Source organism: Homarus americanus, unplaced genomic scaffold (assembly GCF_018991925.1).
Source record: "Homarus americanus isolate GMGI-L3 unplaced genomic scaffold, GMGI_Hamer_2.0 scaffold30108, whole genome shotgun sequence".
Taxonomy (NCBI): Eukaryota; Metazoa; Arthropoda; class Malacostraca; order Decapoda; family Nephropidae; genus Homarus; species Homarus americanus.
Genome location: NW_024748109.1, coordinates 5,746,281 through 5,765,236, shown reverse-complemented (window position 1 = coordinate 5,765,236; position 18,956 = coordinate 5,746,281). Strand labels below are relative to the sequence as shown.

At 37.1% G+C, this 18,956-nt stretch overlaps 1 protein-coding gene and 1 long non-coding RNA gene across 21 annotated transcripts in view; both read right to left on the bottom strand.

Annotated features, from left to right (window-relative positions):
* Positions 1–1,705: 1,705 nt before the first annotated feature.
* Positions 1,706–10,215, bottom strand: LOC121880149. 2 transcript variants are annotated; one of them, XR_006091497.1, is made up of 5 exons: positions 10,053–10,215; positions 9,185–9,268; positions 5,430–5,571; positions 3,530–3,712; positions 1,706–2,187 (listed from the first exon to the last, which is right to left on the bottom strand). It is a non-coding gene; the product is annotated as an uncharacterized LOC121880149 (long non-coding RNA). The 2 variants fall into 2 exon arrangements; XR_006091496.1 differs by having other exon boundaries at positions 5,488–5,571.
* A 1,737-nt stretch (positions 10,216–11,952) lies between these two features.
* The window catches only part of LOC121880141 (neuroglian-like), a 176,277-nt gene continuing 169,273 nt past the window's right edge, over positions 11,953–18,956 (bottom strand). For 15 of the 19 annotated variants that reach the window (XM_042387201.1, XM_042387208.1, XM_042387203.1 and 12 more), the window contains 2 exons: positions 17,952–18,041; positions 11,953–15,290 (listed from right to left, as the gene is read on the bottom strand). In XM_042387201.1, coding sequence (XP_042243135.1) covers positions 17,965–18,041 — 77 coding nt within the window. In that variant the 3' untranslated portion in view covers positions 11,953–15,290; positions 17,952–17,964. The remainder of the gene's footprint in view (positions 15,291–17,951; positions 18,042–18,956) is intronic. The other 4 variants (XM_042387211.1, XM_042387209.1, XM_042387212.1 and 1 more) reach the window with 2 other exon arrangements.

The following is an 18,956-nucleotide window of genomic DNA, read 5'->3' as shown; positions in this document are numbered from 1 at the left end:
TCTGATAAACTTTCACGCGGTATAAGTTTGAAATAATTAATGTATGTACCTTTATAATTTAGCTAAATATCTTTCTCAGCCAGAAATGGTCATTATGAATAAACCCATTTAGAAATACATTACTTCAGGACGAAATGGACAGATTTGAAACAGCCAATCAGCTGTAACTCTTGAGGGGCGGCATCTCCTCTCAGGATAAAAAAATGCACTATAGTCAAACCAGCTCCAAATTTCATCTTTTTATTTCTCCAATGAGGGTTTTACTTCATTTACCAGTGTGCCCATTACACTTATGGAATATCATCCACGATCTCACCTCACATTATTTATTACTGTATTATTTACTTTTATTATTGCATGTACATTTTAAAACTATTTATATTTGCACAATAATTATAAATATAATATTGTATATGACAGCCAAGGCAACTTTTTGAACCACTCAGTTATTTCATATGCATTCCAAATACAATACAAATCGCTTAATGAATTTTTATATCTTATCATTTGAAAATATTATAAGTCCAAAAGTTCATCGATTTAAAAAATATTCTATGTCCAAAATTATTATAAGTCCAAAAATTCATCATTTAAAATATTCTAAGTCCAAAAATTCATCGCTAAAATATTCTAGTCCAAAAATTATTCTTTCAAAAATATTCTATTTCAAAATATTCTAAGTCCAAAAATTCATCATTTAAAATATTCTAAGTCCAAAAGTTCATCGTTTAAAATATTCTATGTCCAAAAATTATTCTAAGTCCAAAAATTCATCATTTAAAATATTCTAAGTCCAAAAATTCATCTTTTAAAATAGTCTAAGTCCAAAAGTTCATCGTTTAAAATATCATATGTCCAAAAATTATTCTAAGTCCACAAATTCATCATTTAACATATTCTATGTCCAAAAATTCATTGTTTAAAAATATTCTAAGTCCAAAAATTGCCAAAATTATTCCTGGGCAAATTTTGAGTAATATAAATTTGTGTGGTTTTAGAGGTAAAACATTTATGCCATTCTTAAGAGCTCCAGCTTGGCATCTGTGTATTATAAGGCATAATGGACTACCTGGACGGGGAGAGAGTAACTCACTGGGCGCCTACTGAGTTACTCTTCCACGTCCAGGTAGTCCATTATGCTTGTATTTTTTTATATTATTGGTGAATGATAATTTGAAGATGTTTTTCTCCGGAGACTCTTCCGATTATCCTTTACCAAATTTTTTCAACGTTAGTCCTGGCAATGGCAAGTTCAAAAAACACTTAAGGGTAAAAAAAGGGCAATTTTTTTGACATTTTTTGCTCAAATTTTGCTATTTTTAGCCATTTTTTCATAAAAAATGCTATTTTTTCCATATTTTTAGCTATTTTTCTGTATTTTTAGCTATTTTCTCAGGTTTTTAGGCTATTTTAGTTAATTTTATATTTAAATTTTTATTTGTTTATTTATATATATATTTTTTTTAAATATTTGTTTATTTATATACTTTTTTCATTTATATATATTATTTATATATATATATATGTGTTTCTTTTTCATGTTCATATATATTTTTCATTTGTATATTATATTTGTAGATAATGAATTAGATATTTTTTTCAAATAATCAAATTATTTTGCTGCAAATTCTGAAGCTGAACTAAAGTCAATTTTCTGTAAAAGTTGAAAATATTGTAAATGATGTTAAGGTTAATAAAGACGTAATGACATTTAGACATTTATTAATGGAAACTTAATGGCTCTATAAATTTGCAGTCCAGGGAAGCAAGCACAGAGCAAAGCAGTCCAGGGGAGCAGCACACACAGAGCAGAGCAGTCCAGGGGAGCAGCACACACAGAGCAGAGCAGTCCAGGGGAGCAGCACACACAGTGCAGAGCAGTCCAGGGGAGCAGCGCACACAGTGCAGAGCAGTCCAGGGGAGCAGCACACAGTGCAGAGCAGTCCAGGGGAGCGGCACACACAGTGCAGAGCAGTCCAGGGGAGTGGCACACACAGTGCAGAGCCGTCCAGGAGAGCAGCATGCACAGAGCAGAGCCGTCCAGGACAGCAGTCAGCAAGCACAGAGCAGAGCCGTCCAGGGCAGCAAGCACAGGGGAGTCCAGGGCTGCAGCAGCAAGCAAGTTCAGGGCAGTGTCCAGTAAGCACAGTCTAGGGCAGCATGGCACTAGTGTTCAGAAAAACATTTCTGTACAAAATAAAAAAAGTAAAATTAATAAAAAATTTTAATAAAAATGTTTTAAATATAGTAATGACAAAATGTACTGCAGTGTTTTATAATTCCTTGACACTTGACAGGACCAAATTTATAAACTCCATAATAGAAAAATAAGAATTTTTGTTAATTTGAATTTTTCAGCAAATGATCCTTGAGAACAAGTGTCTAGGGAATATCAGTAACTGTACAGCAACTTAACCTAACTGTACAAGTTATGGTTCATATTAACTAAACTATAAAAACCAAAAACCTTTCATTACAAAACTTACCCACAAGTGAGTTTAGTTTAACCATAACAGTTATTGATGCTTAACTACAACATTTCCTGTATCTTCGGTTCATAGTTTTGTTAATATATTTTAAATATTTTCTTTCAATGACTTTGACCCAAAAATTATTGATTTGTGTAGAATATTTTTACTTTCCACTAACTTTACGTCAATGAATTCCTGAAGTGGGTCAGTCACAGGTTTTGTTATAATCATTATTATTCTACAACTGGGTACAGTATTACAAGTGAATGTTGCCAAGAGTACTTTATTATTTACTAAATGCACTCATCTTGTAAGTAACTTTATGTACTTTACTGAATTAATTAACAAAGTCAAGCATAAACATCACCAATAATTATTTTACCGGTGTTATAAATTTGATGTATTAAACGATTGGTTGAGAAGTTATAAGTAGTTACGGCCAGAGTCTAGTTTTGGGGCTTTTTAACTTTGGTCAATTATGATATTCCTGCCATCAATCAAGGATCATAGGTACAGTCAAGGTCAAAAGTGTTGAACACTTAGCAATATCTCTCATCTACTTTTGAGTTATATGATTGGGATATGATAACACTACTCTCATATTATGCCTGAGCCACAAAATAGGATTAAACTCTACTTAATACCCAAGATCTTCGGGTACTTACATGCCAAATACTGTCAAGTGTTCAACACTTTTGACCAAGACTGTACATCAATTCTAGCCCCCATAATCCCCTTTCAATATTCTAAACCCTTTACACATTCTCTCGTATATAAATTTAAGTATAATTTCTCCATTACTTTATATTTTGTCTTGAAATTTATAGCACCAAGAAATCTAGTATGGTCATTGAATAACCCAGAGCAATTCGTTTGTCTTTGGTTTTAAGGATAAACTGGCAGAGAAATTCCAATCCGAGTGTTGGAAATGTTCATTTTGACACAGGCCGATAAAGTAAACTTCACTCCCCTGTAAGTGATCATTCCGAGGCTATTTTATATGTAATATCTTGTTTTTTGTATATTTTTACATCAACTGAACTTGTTATATTCTTTACCTGAGGTAGAGAGGAGGGGTGGAAGGCTGGGTCTGGGCTGTATCTTGGCACTTGCTTTATTTGTGTTGTGAATCACTTGCCATCCTGATATTGGAGGAGATAAGCCTGGTACAGCAATACAAGTGAGGCAAGATGTGTGGTACAGCAGAGGGCACACCTCTCCTTGACAAGGTCCAGAACCTACTGGAAGTAAAGTCACAAATTATTACCTATAAAAGGTTTCAAGTAAAATATTTTCACAATAATTTATCCTAATACAGTATTGTATAACATGACCCTAAACTGAAGGTTTTATCCTCTTTGGAGGTACCACATTAATCCACTTAATCAAGTACAGTAATTGAAGAACAATACATTAGTGATGCACCATTAATAACCACATTCAAAACTCTCACAATCTGCTGCCAGAGTTAATGCTATAATTTAGGTCAATTTTATCATGCAGGTAAAACAGTCAAGTCACTATATAGTCTCATCACCAAAGCCCGACTATAAACAAAGTACAGGTATCAGCCAAATACAGTATTTAAATAAACAATTTACTCTGGTGGCAGAGAAGCCATCCACAAATACATCAACTTAAGTAATAGTCTTAAGGAATTTTTTTAGCTGCAATATTAAGAGCAGCTGGGTTTTAAATTATTGCAGTGTTTAAGTCTACCCGTCACAACACCCAGTAATTATTAACCAATCAAGTGGTCAACTATTTATAGGAAAATAATATCAAGGCTGTTGGTAGCTGCAACCATACAGGAAGAATACCGTGTACATTAAATATATACTGTACGGTATAAGTACAGACTAATGTTATAACTCATTATAATCTAACCAACACCTTAACTTGTTCCAATAAACTTGCCGTTAGTCTGTTCATCAATGTTAAATAACCCCGCCCTCGTCTTGTTGGTAAACCAGCCAAGGTGCCTGGGAAATTCCTTACTATCCATGTGAAAATGTAAGCAATAAGGGTCGGGTCAGAGGAGTGTCAGGTCAGAGTAGGGTCGAGACAACATAACCAGGCTAAGACCAAAAAATATTAACTAGTGGTGTTACTAAATTTATATTCATTTATTATTGATGTTACGTCTCCTCGTGATGGCCATTTTTGTTGTATTATCCTTGAGTTTTCTTCATCAGCTTAATGTTTACTTGTACAGACACAGTGGCGGAAAAGACGCGCATTTGTAAGCGACAGCGACTATTCTAATATTTAAGACTTATTTTGGAACATTTATTCATTATTTACTCATTTAATAAAATAGGATTTACCGTAAATTGTTTTATTTATCATTTTGACTAAATTTTTTATAAAAACTCCTCTCCAGCCTCAACAACCTATGTAGCTCATTGTAAGAGTTATGATAATACTGTAGCAGGTCGTTCTTAGTTCTAATTTGGGTAATAGTGGTCAATAAAATATCTAATGTACTTTAACGATGCTACAGTATATAAAACAATCTTTCTCATCAGCTACAGTCTTTACCAGATTATTTTTCTCTTCAGATTAAACAAGCTACTTTGTCTGGCCTGATATATTCATTACAGTATAATGAAGTGCTGTAGAAGGACCTGCACAGAGAACACTGCCATGTTATCCAATAACAAAACCGTGAGACAATGATCTGCGGATGAGTGTGACACTTCCATAAGTAAACAGACTAACTGGTTTCCGTAATTACTGTATTTTGCCGGTAATAAAAATGTTCGTAATTTCTTAACCCAAAACAAGACATCAAAATGGCATCAGCTAATACTTTGTTTACAGATATGGATTATTCAGCAAAATTTTGATATCTGTAGCTGGTATCAATTAATTGGTGCATCCAAAGTATTGTACAGTACTAATTATTTCTGATATTTACACTTAAAAAGAGTTAACTAGACAAGGCAGTCCATGTACTTTGTCTAAGAGTTCAGTGAAGGAACCACAATGAGAGATGCCCTGTACTGTACCCAACCTGACTTGTGTTTCTGGTGCAGCAAGAGTCAGGTCTCCAGAGGAACTCTTGGTCACTTCTTGCATCCTCCATCTTCAAATCATCCTGGAATGATGATTACAACTATGTACTAATAAAATAATATACTATACCTACAGGATACTACCTATATGCAGTACAGGCTACATCAATACAGGTATCCCCCAATATACAGTACATATGCCTGATAAACAAGTTTCAACAAATGACTACACTACGTACACAAGCAAAAAACAAATCCCATTTTGATGGGTTTTTTATCAATGTAATGATTTTCCCTCACAGTAACATAACCCCAATAATACTGTAATATATAAATTACTTCGACTTATTGAAAGCATTTCTAGGAACAATATTTTAGTATATTAAGGGACACCTGGAAACTTGTTTACCGAATACATGAAGCATTACACAGCACAACTTGAGCACCAAATATGAAAATTGGAGACAAAAAGTAACAACCTTATTTTTACCATATTTCTTTAATACAGTAGTGATATCACTGAAATTTTGACAAATAAGCTTTGATACAGTGTACAGTATTATGTAGTCATCCCCCTGATTATACTGGTTAACTGCCCCCTACAATGTTTTATAGAACTGTACAGTACTTGATTATTGATGACCATTATGCAAGGAATCTGTTAATGAAAAAAGGTTTTACATTCAAGAACTGTTGGTAAGAGTAAGGGAGACAGTACTAACATTCAACACTTTCTCGATAATTTTCTTTTAAGAATGGTGCAACATTAAAAAACAAAAGTAACTCAATAAAATCCAAGTTCAAATTTTAAGAAACTAACATTCACAATTATGAGTTAGACTAATCCAAGGAATGTGTACAAACATCAACAGGCTGTCATCTCAGAACATTAATTTACAATTATTTACAACTACATCAAGTTCCCTGTAAAGTTTAATAAATATCTCGTAAAAAAATTTAAATTCCACCATTTACAACAGAGGTTATGCACTTTCTTCACTAGGTACAAAGTTCATATAGAATACGAGTACGTACGTACGTACAGTATATTATTTCCCTGCTAACCTGGCCTATAAGCCACGCCCCTCTTTACTAATAGCCAATTGGTTCCCCTGAGCATTTTACCTCCCCCAGACTGTGTATATACTGTAAGCCTGTATTTATATCAACCTTTTATAATATACATTTAACATTTTCTAACATCCTCTCTGAAATGCTAATGACTTCAGATCATTTACATTTTGATAGTCCAGATATTTAACATATTAGATAACAGATCTGCTTACCTGTTGTGAACATTTAGTTGGAATTTTCTATGAACGAATCAGCTATTGGTATAGAAGAAGGGCGGAGCCTACGGGCCAGGTTAGTGTAGAAAGAGTAGTTACCTGCATTAACTATTACTTATAGTTGCCTGTATTGACTGAACTGGGAACAACGTATTGGACAAACTAAGAACTATAGATGCAGGCAAGTTAATAATGCCAAGGTTGACGCCAGTTATTTGTGTAACTTAGGAAGGATCCAGTTACTGTACAGGTGAAGGTACAGCACTTGCAGTGGAAGAAGGATTATGAATATAAATGGCTTAAAATTAAACTAAAGTTAAGAGACTTAATCCTTGTTGGATGTATTTATAGATCACAGAACTACACTTTATTAAGCCAAGCCAGTTTACAGGCATTAATACATAACACAGCATTAAGGGCAACGGACTGGAGGAATGAAATTACACCAAGAAACAGGAATGCAAACTGTTGAATATAGCCAGTTAAGTAAACTATTTGACAAAATAAACTGTATACTCCAGGTCAAACCCACTGACTCAAGAAATACAGAGACCATTCAAGTTGTAGAAAGACTGAGTAAGATTGCCAGTGTGATTCCAAATGAGGTCAAGTCAAAGTTCCTAAAGCTTCCTAGGTGTAGGCATATCAAACCCAAAACAAGATCGTAGTTATGCAGACTCGGATCAGGGCAAGACAGGAGGCGTTAAACAGTGCTCCCAAGAGGCGTTAAACAGTGCTCCCAAGAGGCGTTAAACAGTGCTCCCAAGAGGCGTTAAACAGTGCTCCCAAGAGGCGTTAAACAGTGCTCCCAAGGGGCGTTAAACAGTGCTCCCAAGGGGCGTTAAACAGTGCTCCCAAGGGGCGTTAAACAGTGCTCCCAAGGGGCGTTAAACAGTGCTCCCAAGGGGCGTTAAACAGTGCTCCCAAGGGGCGTTAAACAGTGCTCCCAAGGGGCGTTAAACAGTGCTCCCAAGGGGCGTTAAACAGTGCTCCCAAGGGGCGTTAAACAGTGCTCCCAAGGGGCGTTAAACAGTGCTCCCAAGGGGCGTTAAACAGTGCTCCCAAGGGGCGTTAAACAGTGCTCCCAAGAGAATGCAAGCCTCCATGTGTTTGAGGAGTGACAACACACCTTCTCAGTCAAGTATTAAAACCAATTATCAAAACTAAAGGTACACAGAGCCCTGATGATGAGCTTCCATTGTTAAAAAAAAGTTGTGCAATGAAATTCCTGAGCTCCCTAACTCTTTATGTATAGATGCATAAACAAGGAAAAGTCTCCCAATGACTGGAAAATGGCATTTGTAAAGCCTATATTGAAACTGATGACGTATGAATAATTACAGTGCTGTATAGACCAATGAGTGATCGGCATCTTGTGTAAAGAAAAGCCAATTGGTTTATACCATTGTCCAGCTTCTATGCAGGCAAGGGGGGTTTTAATAGTTTATTTACCTGTAATACGGCATTATCTAGTCTCGTGCTCATAACTAGCAGATGCCCGCCCCACTAGGTCACAACTAAAGGTTAATGACAACTCAAGAAATCTTTAGGCAATTTTTTTTTGAAGAGTTATGAACTGTTGGAGCAATCTGTTGTGACGGCACGGAGTGTGCTGTTTAGTGACTACAGCACAGTACTTGCCAACAGTAACAGCCAGTACTTGCCAACAGTATGTAACAGCCAGTTCATGCCAGTGTGTCCAGGTGCGATCGACCACACCTTGACCCCAGATGCAAAGTTTATGAAGCAGACTTGACATTTCACAATAGAACACGATAATTTTTCGTTAACCACCCATCACCTTTCGACGATTTGTTTCTATTGCCATTTAATAGATCTCGAGAAACTGAAGAACATACTTTAACTTGGTGGCATTCCAAAAATAAACGCGATATTAACGATTTATTTGTGGTAACGAATTTTTTCAAGTCCCAATTTGATGTTATGGTGACAACGTTGCTCTCGTTCGTAAAATACTAAAAATAATACCAAATAAACCTTTGAAAACCTGACCTAACGTGTCCTAACTTGTAAAAATGCTGATCACTTTATGAATCCTTCATCTGAACACCGAAAAAAACACCTAAACACCGAAAACGAATGTAAATTTTCACCTTAGAATTTTTAGAGGTTAGCAAACGTTAGGTCAGGTTTTATAATGGTTGTTTGCGGTTATCTATAGGACTTCACCCCACATGTTCCCTCTTTAAAGCCCTCCTAACTTGTTTCAAGTAATATATTTAGTAATCCCCCCCCCCCCCAGACATCGTTGGGGTGGAAATAAAAAAAAGTGATTTGCCCCCAAAGAATAATGTAAGAACCTTCTAAAACTAAGATGATTAGCGAAAGAAATATATTGTGGGAAAAAAGGTGATGGGTGGTTAACGAACTTGTCTAAGAAACTTACCTCAATGAATAAGGAGGTGCTGTACTACCCACGCTGACGACCACTGATGCAGCAGTGGCCTTTAACAGTAACTGGATCCATCATCTGCAAAGAAAAGATAACTAAATGTTCGTTCATTGACTGTCCTCGGGTTTTGGTACGAAAATAGGGTTTTCTTTACGTTTTTCGGGGTTTCTTTTTTACTAGAATTTGACCTTTATTTCATTCGTAAATATGCTGTTTTTGCCCAAAACAATTATTTTCGTTTTTAACAATGTTAACTTGCACAAAAATGGAGGTCAAATTTGGGTAAAACCAAAACTACACAAAACCCCCAAAACATTCATTTAACCAAAGGAGCCAACCACCCAACCTACCTACCTAACCTGTAAAGAAGATATAATGAGGAGACGACTAAGTGAAGAATATAACCCCAGGTAAACAATGTGGGGACCTGCCGAAAGCCAATGGACCAATATTAACCAAAAATATTAACCAAAAAATATTAAGAGTAACAAGTACTTTAAGTTATATCCTGTAACATACAAGACCAAAGCATACACCAAGTATGAGGAACGTAACTAAAAAATTCACCAAGTCTTAAGTACGGTGACCAAAACTAAACCATATTTCATTAATTTAAAATGTGTAAGCCAAAATAGTAGAGTATTCTCTAAAGTAACTAGTATATACGAGCGTTAACTACCATTAAACTATGGCTTTTCACTAGTTATAATTAACTGTTGCGCATCATAAATATATTAAAAAAAGTCCATTTAAAGTATTTAATTTTAAAATAAATCGGTACAAAATCTACAAATAAATAACCTTAATTATCGACCTTTACAAAAGTATAAATTTAACCACAAAAATTAAAAATAACACTTACTATATTGTACGAACATCGGCGGTGAAGTCAGAGAGACGACCGACAGCACCTCCTCCTTCTGTGTTTCAAGTGGCAATGAAGCGCCACCTGTCACTCGCCTCTAACTAGTCTTTTTCCCGCCAAAAAATTTATCAGAATGAGGAAAATTAAAATATAAATCCAATCTTAATCGTACATACAAGATTTAATGCAAATTTTAGGTTAGATTAATTTATATTGTAGTTTAGAAAATAAACAATAGGGAAAAATTTACGGAAAAATAAATAGAAATATGAATACTGTACAGTACTCCAAATTGTTCAGCTTCGGACTGGCCACGTGTTGACCCAAGACTATAATAAGACAGGAGAGCAAAGGCGAAAACCATGTAAGCCACATAGCATACACCCTGTAGTTGGCCGTGGGATCAACAGATGGCGTAAGTGTGCAAGGCGTGGGTCGTCTGTTTACACGGACATTTTCACCTTTGAGTGGGCGTTACCATCACCCGCACAAAGCAGATCACCCTGAGCTTGTGTTTCACGTTTCTCCCAAAACAGAAAAAGGTAATAGCACCACTGTTTTTATTGTACGTATATTAAGGGAAATAGATAACGTTTGTATTACTACAGCATACTTACCTTGTACAGTAAATGTACAGAATGTACATTTACTGTACAAGGTAAGTAAGGAATTGTGATTTGTACACAGATATGTGTTTTTGCGTGTTATAAATTGATTAAAAACAAGCAACAGTGTGCAGTATAGTATTAGAATGCAGCAAGACCTTCATATTTTATTGTTTTTGGTAGTGGTGTTTGCATTGCATGAGGGATTACTATAAGGGGATTTTGACTGTTTTCTTATATTTACATTATGTACTGCAATATAATGTAGTTAAAATTTTTCTTATATAACAGTACAAATAATTTTGATATGTCACACTATGCTCTCAAATTATGGGATTAAGAAAAGAGACTATTTTTAAGAAAGGGATCATTGATGTTAAACCTCTTTAATTTCTGTGCATCTCATATTGACATCTAATATTAAAATTTCATTTTGTGCAAAATCCGGCCAATTTTTATAATAGTTGGGCAATTTCTTCCTTTATTATTATATGGCATGTACTGTAGACCCCACCGCAAAAAAATCTTGAAATTTTCGATTGACGGATAGTGTGACACGTAACTAATCCGATGGCGTCGTTTCCTCTTTCTTTCAACCGACTAGCAGAAGCAATTTCCGATAAACGGCAGCCTTGACCTCCTGTGGGACACACACACGTGCCTTATAGCCATGACCTCCTGGGGGACACACACTCACACACTTGCTCTACAGCCCTGACCTCCTGGGGGACACATACACATGCCCTACAGCCCTGTCCTCTTTCGGGACACACACATGCCTTACAGCCCTGACCTTCTGGGGAACTGTCAGTTGATTGAAAATGTCCAAAGAAGGGCCATCAGACTGGTGCCTGCGGACTTCGGCATCTCAGCTACCCCGAGAGATTAGAGCTCCTGCAATTGCCTCGCTTATACTACAGACAAGCAAGGGGGGACCTAATAAAGGTGTAAAAGCATCTCAAGGGGAACTACTCATTCGAGTGTCCTTACCTGGAGCTGGCGGACGCTCGCCCCACAAGGGGTCACAGCTCAAGGTTGAAGAAGCCTCAAATCCAGAAAACTGTGAGGGGTAGTTTTTTCGGAGTGAGAGTTGTGAACTCTTGGAACAATCTGCCAAAGATTGTTGTGACGACACCGTGTGAACTCTTTCAAGACCAGATTTGACAAGCACTGGAGCAGGTTCAGATACAATCAGGAGCCAGTGCATGCCCAGTACTTGCCAACAGTGCGTAAGTAATTATTTTCAATACACGTTCTTCCTGTAGTACCTCCTGGGATATAAACACAGTGTGTTGTAACATAACACTTTATTGAAAATGAACATAGAAGATAATCAAGGAAGAGATAAAGTGTGGGAGTGTACACCGACTCTACACCTCTCACGGTATACAGTTAACATTAGCTGTTTATACGGTAGACAGACGTACACACTCCCACACTCCTCCCCCCTACGTTGTATTGATGACATGCTCAAACCTCAAGAGCAATTAAAATTAATGTCATATTCTCGCTTACACATATCCGTGTAGGCTTAAATATCGGCATGCATTTTTACTTACCAGACAAAATATTTCTTTTCTTGAATATAAATTCAAGTATATAAATTCGTGCTATTTTTCAATTCGGTTACAAGTATATTCCTTTCCTATGCACAACCTCACAACATTATTATCAATAACAAATTTAATACCCAGAAATAAAAGTCTTTCTTCGCACATCCACATTTCCGCATATGCATTATTGACCAAATTATGCACTGCAACTATAGTAAACTTCTCAACAATTACACAATCAAATGTAAGATTATCACGCATGAAGTGACGAACTAGTATCCGAGACACTAATTGAATTATTATAATACACGTGCAACTTCCTTTCTTAAGAATTTACACTTAATAGAACAAAGATTGTATTAACAGCGAGTATAGCCATAAGTTCAGTAAACTAGAGCACAGGGATAATTTAGCATGGTACACTAAAACGATTCAGATTTTTTTTTCGTCTCACGACATAATTTGGTAACACCGTTAGTCTATGAAAAGAAAATGCAGACTTGCCATTTGGGAACACATCAACCGAGGGTAATACATATTATTCATTAGCAATGGATTGGCATGCAACCTTCAGTAATGACCTTGAGAAGAAATAGCAATCGATTCGGAAACACCAATTACTTGACATTACACTACACTACTGTATCACTTATTCACACTTTTTTCGGAAAACAGTTTGCAAAAACCGAGAGACGCCTGTGGCTATCTCAGATTTGTAAGCAATTTTATATACAAACTCCATATGTGATGAAGATTTCAGGAAGACTGAAACCATTTTCCCATTAATATACGAGTCAATACAAATGATGGCAAAAAGAAGTGTTTGCCACCACAGTGATCTACAACCATGGCTGCCTAACGATACAGATTTAAGAATACCAAAGAGTGATATTATAAGTAATAGACGAGACCCAAAAGCGTCTACTTGTTAGCTCGAGTTTAAGACCATGACTATTCGCCAGTACAGTATATGTTTAGGAATATATTTTTAAAAGCATATCCAGCACTAGCTGATGTTTAGTTGTGCTAAGCCATCTTTTGATTCACGTTAATTAATAAATTACAAGTGTGACGACGTCAAATAAAGACAAATATACATTAATATATTTTTGTTGAAAAACAATGAAAACTCGAGTCATTTATAATTTTACGGAAAAGCATTTATAGAATCCAACTTGAGTACCTTATTGGTAGCTCATGGCCAGAAATATTAACAAGAGGACGAACAGTGAAAGTTTAAGTAGGAAATGTGTCACATGTTATTTTATACTACTTTCTTCTCGTAACTGTAGTGGCGCACAACAAGGCACTACACTAATGTAACCAATCCTAATTTTCCTGTTCCTAAATAACGCGATTCACCATCTAGAAACAACTGAGAAGACATGAATAACTTTTCAAAATAGAAGGAGTCTTTTTTATTTGATAAAAATGTAGTAGCAAAAGTATTCATCATTTACTTTCTAACAAGAAAAATTTCAATTTGTTTCTTTACAGTACATTGTTGATGCTTTGTGTATAAAGCAATTAAGGAATATAAAGATTCTTGTATCAGAGAAACAGCCAAGGTTTGGGCGTGTTAAATTAGGGGACTGATAATACTGAAGATCCACTGTGAGTACTTGGAGCTTCTGAAACACGTACATAGTTATAAAAGTTTTATAATTTACGGTTGAAATTGTATGATATCGAAGAGCATTGTGGCTGTAATGTATGCGATAACAACACATAAAATCTAGCACGAGATAACTACAAAATCAGGTAATACAGGTTTGTCTGGGGCAAGGAACATTTATCACGAAGATGTTTACAGAATTTCCTTGAGAGGATCTTTCTTTGTATCATTGTTGTCATAATAGGTTCACACAATTATTGACCTGGTACTTCCCTATAACACATTTTAACCTAAAGTAATAAAAGAACACAAAAATATTGAGGTATTACTTCAAAAAGATACATATGTAAATCTGAGGACGAAAGTAACGGACAATGACGTTGGAAAATAAAGGTCTATGGAGGTGACGTCGGTGAAGTAAGAGAATGAACGTGGCACGAGCTTGCTGGGTCAAGTTCACCCAAAACAAGTATCATCTCTTGCTGTAAGCACTTTACCACTGAGCCCGGAGTGTGGTCCGGACTTAGTGAACTAATCCTCTTGAGAGTGTGGCCCAAGAGCATCCAACTGAATATCTGACAGTGTGGTCCAGAGGAAGGTAATTGAATACGTACCGGCGTTGCCCAAGTTCAGCTACAGAAGTATGTGGGTCAATAACCCGGACACATCTAGCTGACTGTCTGGGGATGTGTTGTTACCTGCACTAACTGAATGAGTACAGGGTAAGAGGCTGGGTGTTGCTAATGGTTAGATCCTTAACTTTACCGAGTGGGACAGGTCTATATTACAGACATTATGACTCTCCTATTGTGATATCTCCAGATGAACTAAATGAAACGTATGATCCTGCGCTTCTATATCAGTAGTGTGTTTACAGTATATGACGTCATTATTCATATGCAGAAAATTAAGAAAAAATCTCCATTTCACAACATCTGTTTGGTCTGTCCTCGCCGCGTCAACAGCTATTCCGGGTATGTTTCTTAGATTACCACAAAAATGCACACTTTGCACGTGTGGATGCCACTACGCAACACATTACTGATACACACTACAAAATACATATCTAGTGTCGTTTCATACATTCACAAATTTTATATTACTATACTTATACTTTTGTATTATATTACGACCAAAGAACAATGTACACAGTTGTCTTACAAAATGGTAAAGGCGAATGTCAAAATAAAAGGAAGCCCAATGAAGCACAATCTGCACATGCCAAGCCACGAGGAGCGGATTATGGCTTGTGACGTGGTGAAGGTGGTGACGAAGGTGACAAGGTTGAAGTTATGAGGGAGTAGTGGTGACAAGGCAGTTGTGGTGGGCCTCTGGTCTCCAGGCGGGTGTGACGACGGCCTTCACTTCACCAGCCAGATGATAGTGCCGGGAGATGACCAGGGATGGTGACTGCCACCTCACACCTTCTGATATATTAGTGAGCCGTCATCAGTGAAGCGACCTGGGAGGAGGAAGCTGTGTTAGTACAATACCTTCAAGTCGTTGATTCAAACTCTCTTCAGTGATATAATTCTCATCACCACCAGCCAACACGCTTGGGGGGTGACCTTGTCCTGTATATAGTTCAATATGACTGACACATTCGAACACTATGCTTGTCATCAATGAGACACATGTAGTCTTGTCCAAGTACATGTTTCCTCTTTAACAACACCCCCACACTTGCCTGGACCTCCACATCCTCTGTCTCGATCATCCTCTTCTACCTTTCATATTTCTCAGCCCCTGTCCGCCGTGTGTAACTCTTCACAGCTCTAGTAAACTTTCCTCTTTCCTCGCTGAATTTCCTTCTCAATTTCACACTTTCTAACTGTCTTTCACATTACGCTCCTTTAATCTTAGATCTCACTACACTGTTGCTATCCCTCACCTGTACCTGCCTTCTCTTACTCTATAAAATTCTATTACAATATTTAGCAGCTCATCTATCACCTCATCCACCTAAATGATATCATTCCCATACGCCATTTCATTTTCAGCCTCCATCAGTCAAGACAGTGGTGTAAAAATAGATATAAAACAGTTAATTCATTATACACATGTCTTTTACAATAATTTTGACTTGGGGGGGGAAAACATCAACACCACCTTGATTGTTTGAGTGTAAATCCCCTACTTCCTCGACATAAAACTTTCACTACTTTCGTTAAATTTCTTCTTATTTGAGACCTATTATATGGAATGTGGACAATACACTGTATACTGAGCCTCGATACATAAGAATACCGTGTTGCTGGCTTTGCATTCGGTCGCCTTTACTTCCCAATGACAGATACTGCATATATAATAGTAAATAGCTAGGTTGATTAGGCGTCTCTCAGGTACACACCAGTGAGTGATCCTTAGGACGAGAGATAAGCGCTGTATCCACTCATCCACTGCACCATAACTATGCGAGCTGGGTATTGTATTCGACAAAGTAAAGTTAACCAAAGAGAGAGCAGCCCCGACAACATATCATGGCTCACCGCGGAAGAAGTGTCATGAACCATCCTTTTTTAAGTACACAAACATGAAATAATACAGAAAATACTCTATCAAATTTTAACTCTTTGTTAAAAATTGAGATCATGCATGGAGGGAGGGGGGGAGGGGTCGGCCTTTACCTTGTCCGGTCCCAGAATTAGAGGGGCGGTATGTAGCCTATGTTAGTCCTTAACCAAAATTAAAAGCACTTACACAAAATAATCACACTAAATTTCAGCTCTCAGCGTTAAAAACTGAAGTAGTGCATATCAGATGAGTAGCAGTGCAATTATTTTAGGAGAAAAAATTCTTTATCTCAAATACGGTCCCTAGTAACTGTCACACCATGTGTTCTGTGGCAGTCCTCTCACCTATTTCTTCCAGCTCATTAATGCTGGGCCACACGATGTTTCTGTGTGCTGACATATTCATGGGGAATTACGGTATTTAGAATTAGATATGGCATTGTCTAACAAAATATATTGATACCATTTATATTTTAATTCCGTTTCAGCTGTGATGTTTTATTCGAAATTGAAATTCACTACATTATAGGGAAGTATAAATCCCGGCCTGAAAAAGTGATATTTAAAAGGGAAGAGTTAATAAGCCATTGTCAGACAGAAAATTGAAATCCAAAAAGATATTCTGAATTAGAATAAATTAAAAAGGCTCAGAAGAAATAAAACTCCGAGACTAAGTGACCATACTTAGGTTATGAACCCTTTAGAGCATTGTGTCTGCTTGTCCCTTGGTGTGGCTATGACGTTAGAAGCTCAGTCTCTACTAAGGTGTAAATTTATCAAATGGTCAAGCTGTTGACCACCTGATGTAACAGAAATTTATATTGACTGATACATTTCTTGGACCCATCAGCAAGCATCGAATAAATATAAACTACAATTAGAGAAAATCAGTCGTGTCTTCTATACTCTCTGAAGAAAATTACTACCGGGTTACTGCATGCATTATCACCAAAACATAAATATGGTTGTCAGATTAAGTTGTAGATTAAAGGCATTACCTGTCTACTGAACATGTAAGTTGTTAATGAACACGTGAGTAACAATATTTAGTTAGAATGGAAATCGAGTCAAAAAGGCATATGTGTACAGTTACACAAACACAATTATGGAAATTACAACCTATGAATTGAGAGGACGCCACCAGTACATATCCCTGAGAATAACGAAAGGATATTTTTTTTCACTGAACTAGTAGCCAGAGCGATAGACACTCCAGACATATGTGAGGTCCTCCTCCCAGGCTGTACAGGTCCTCCCCCCCTCCCGGCTGCCCTAGGGGAGGACCACCACTAGTCTCCACAACCCCGGGTCGCCAGCGTCTTTACACCATGATAGCATTGCTCCCACATCATGCAATTTATCCCAGACGTGTATCACTTTGATCGACACAGTCTTTTATGGAGAATGGCAGTGTGGAAGGTATTATGCAGAACTATCCAGACAAACTTGAATATCGTAGAGAGGGTTGTGAAGAGTGGTGGAGACGCCCCCAAGGCAGTTTTGTATACAAAGACAGCATAGAAGGTATCAGAAGTACCTTTCCAGACAGCTTTGTGTACATGGGCTAGGTGTGTACTGGCGGCGCCCTCAGGGGGGAGGCACACTGTTACCTGGCGAGAGAGTTCAGGTGCGCGGCGCTGGAGGAGGCCTTTGATGTCTCGGGTTCGTTACCAGCGATACCGAACTGAGCAGGTCGATAGCTGTAAGATTCAAAAGCTACACTGGAGAATGCTTCCACCTTTATATCACACACGAATATAATTTTCTCATGTTGTTTGCTCTATAAAACTACAACAACTATATTGTTCTAGGAACTGTACGAAGCATAAGAAATTGTTATTAAAGCAATTATTTTCCCCTAATTTAACATTACTCCAGATCCAAAAGCATACCTTTGCAAGATATAGCTACACGAAAAATCTATTATACCTCCACGTAACAGTTACTGGTCATATATATAAAGTAATGTGGAAACTGAAACGCTATCAACCAATAGGAAATCATACATATTGAAAATCCTCTTAAAGGGCACAGAATCCGTAAAGATAGCAGCAGTGCCTTAGGAGAACACGCCGACTGCCCCAAACACTTATCGTCAACACTACACTCTGCAAAGAAGGTAGAGTAACCATATCCTTGCACTTTCCAGATGGTTTGAATAACTCTTCTAGTTCTGGTGTGCAGCGGTGAAGCTATGGCCGCCTCAACTAGACCTGGTAACTCCGTCAGGAAAATGTGCTAGTGGTGGAGGACGTCATCACAGTTAAACAACTCCACGGTCTACTGCGAATCCCTTTTCAAATATGGACGATAGCTGTACGTGTATAGGTAACGCTGATCTCCCTGAATCAACTCAAGAAACGAACGGGGATCTCTTACGTGTCTTACGGAGTCTGAAAGATCTCTACTAATCTCACATGCAGGCGTCAGAAAAAATACTCACACTCGTCGTCAAAAGCGGTGATTATTTAACTTTATGGGCATGATTCCCAACAAAATATTCGAGACAGTAATGGCTGAAGATGTTCACACCTTAGAAACAGAATTTATGCAAATATTAACGAGCAAAGTTTAAAGATTTAACAGTCGGGCAATGATGACGAAAGTTGGGATCA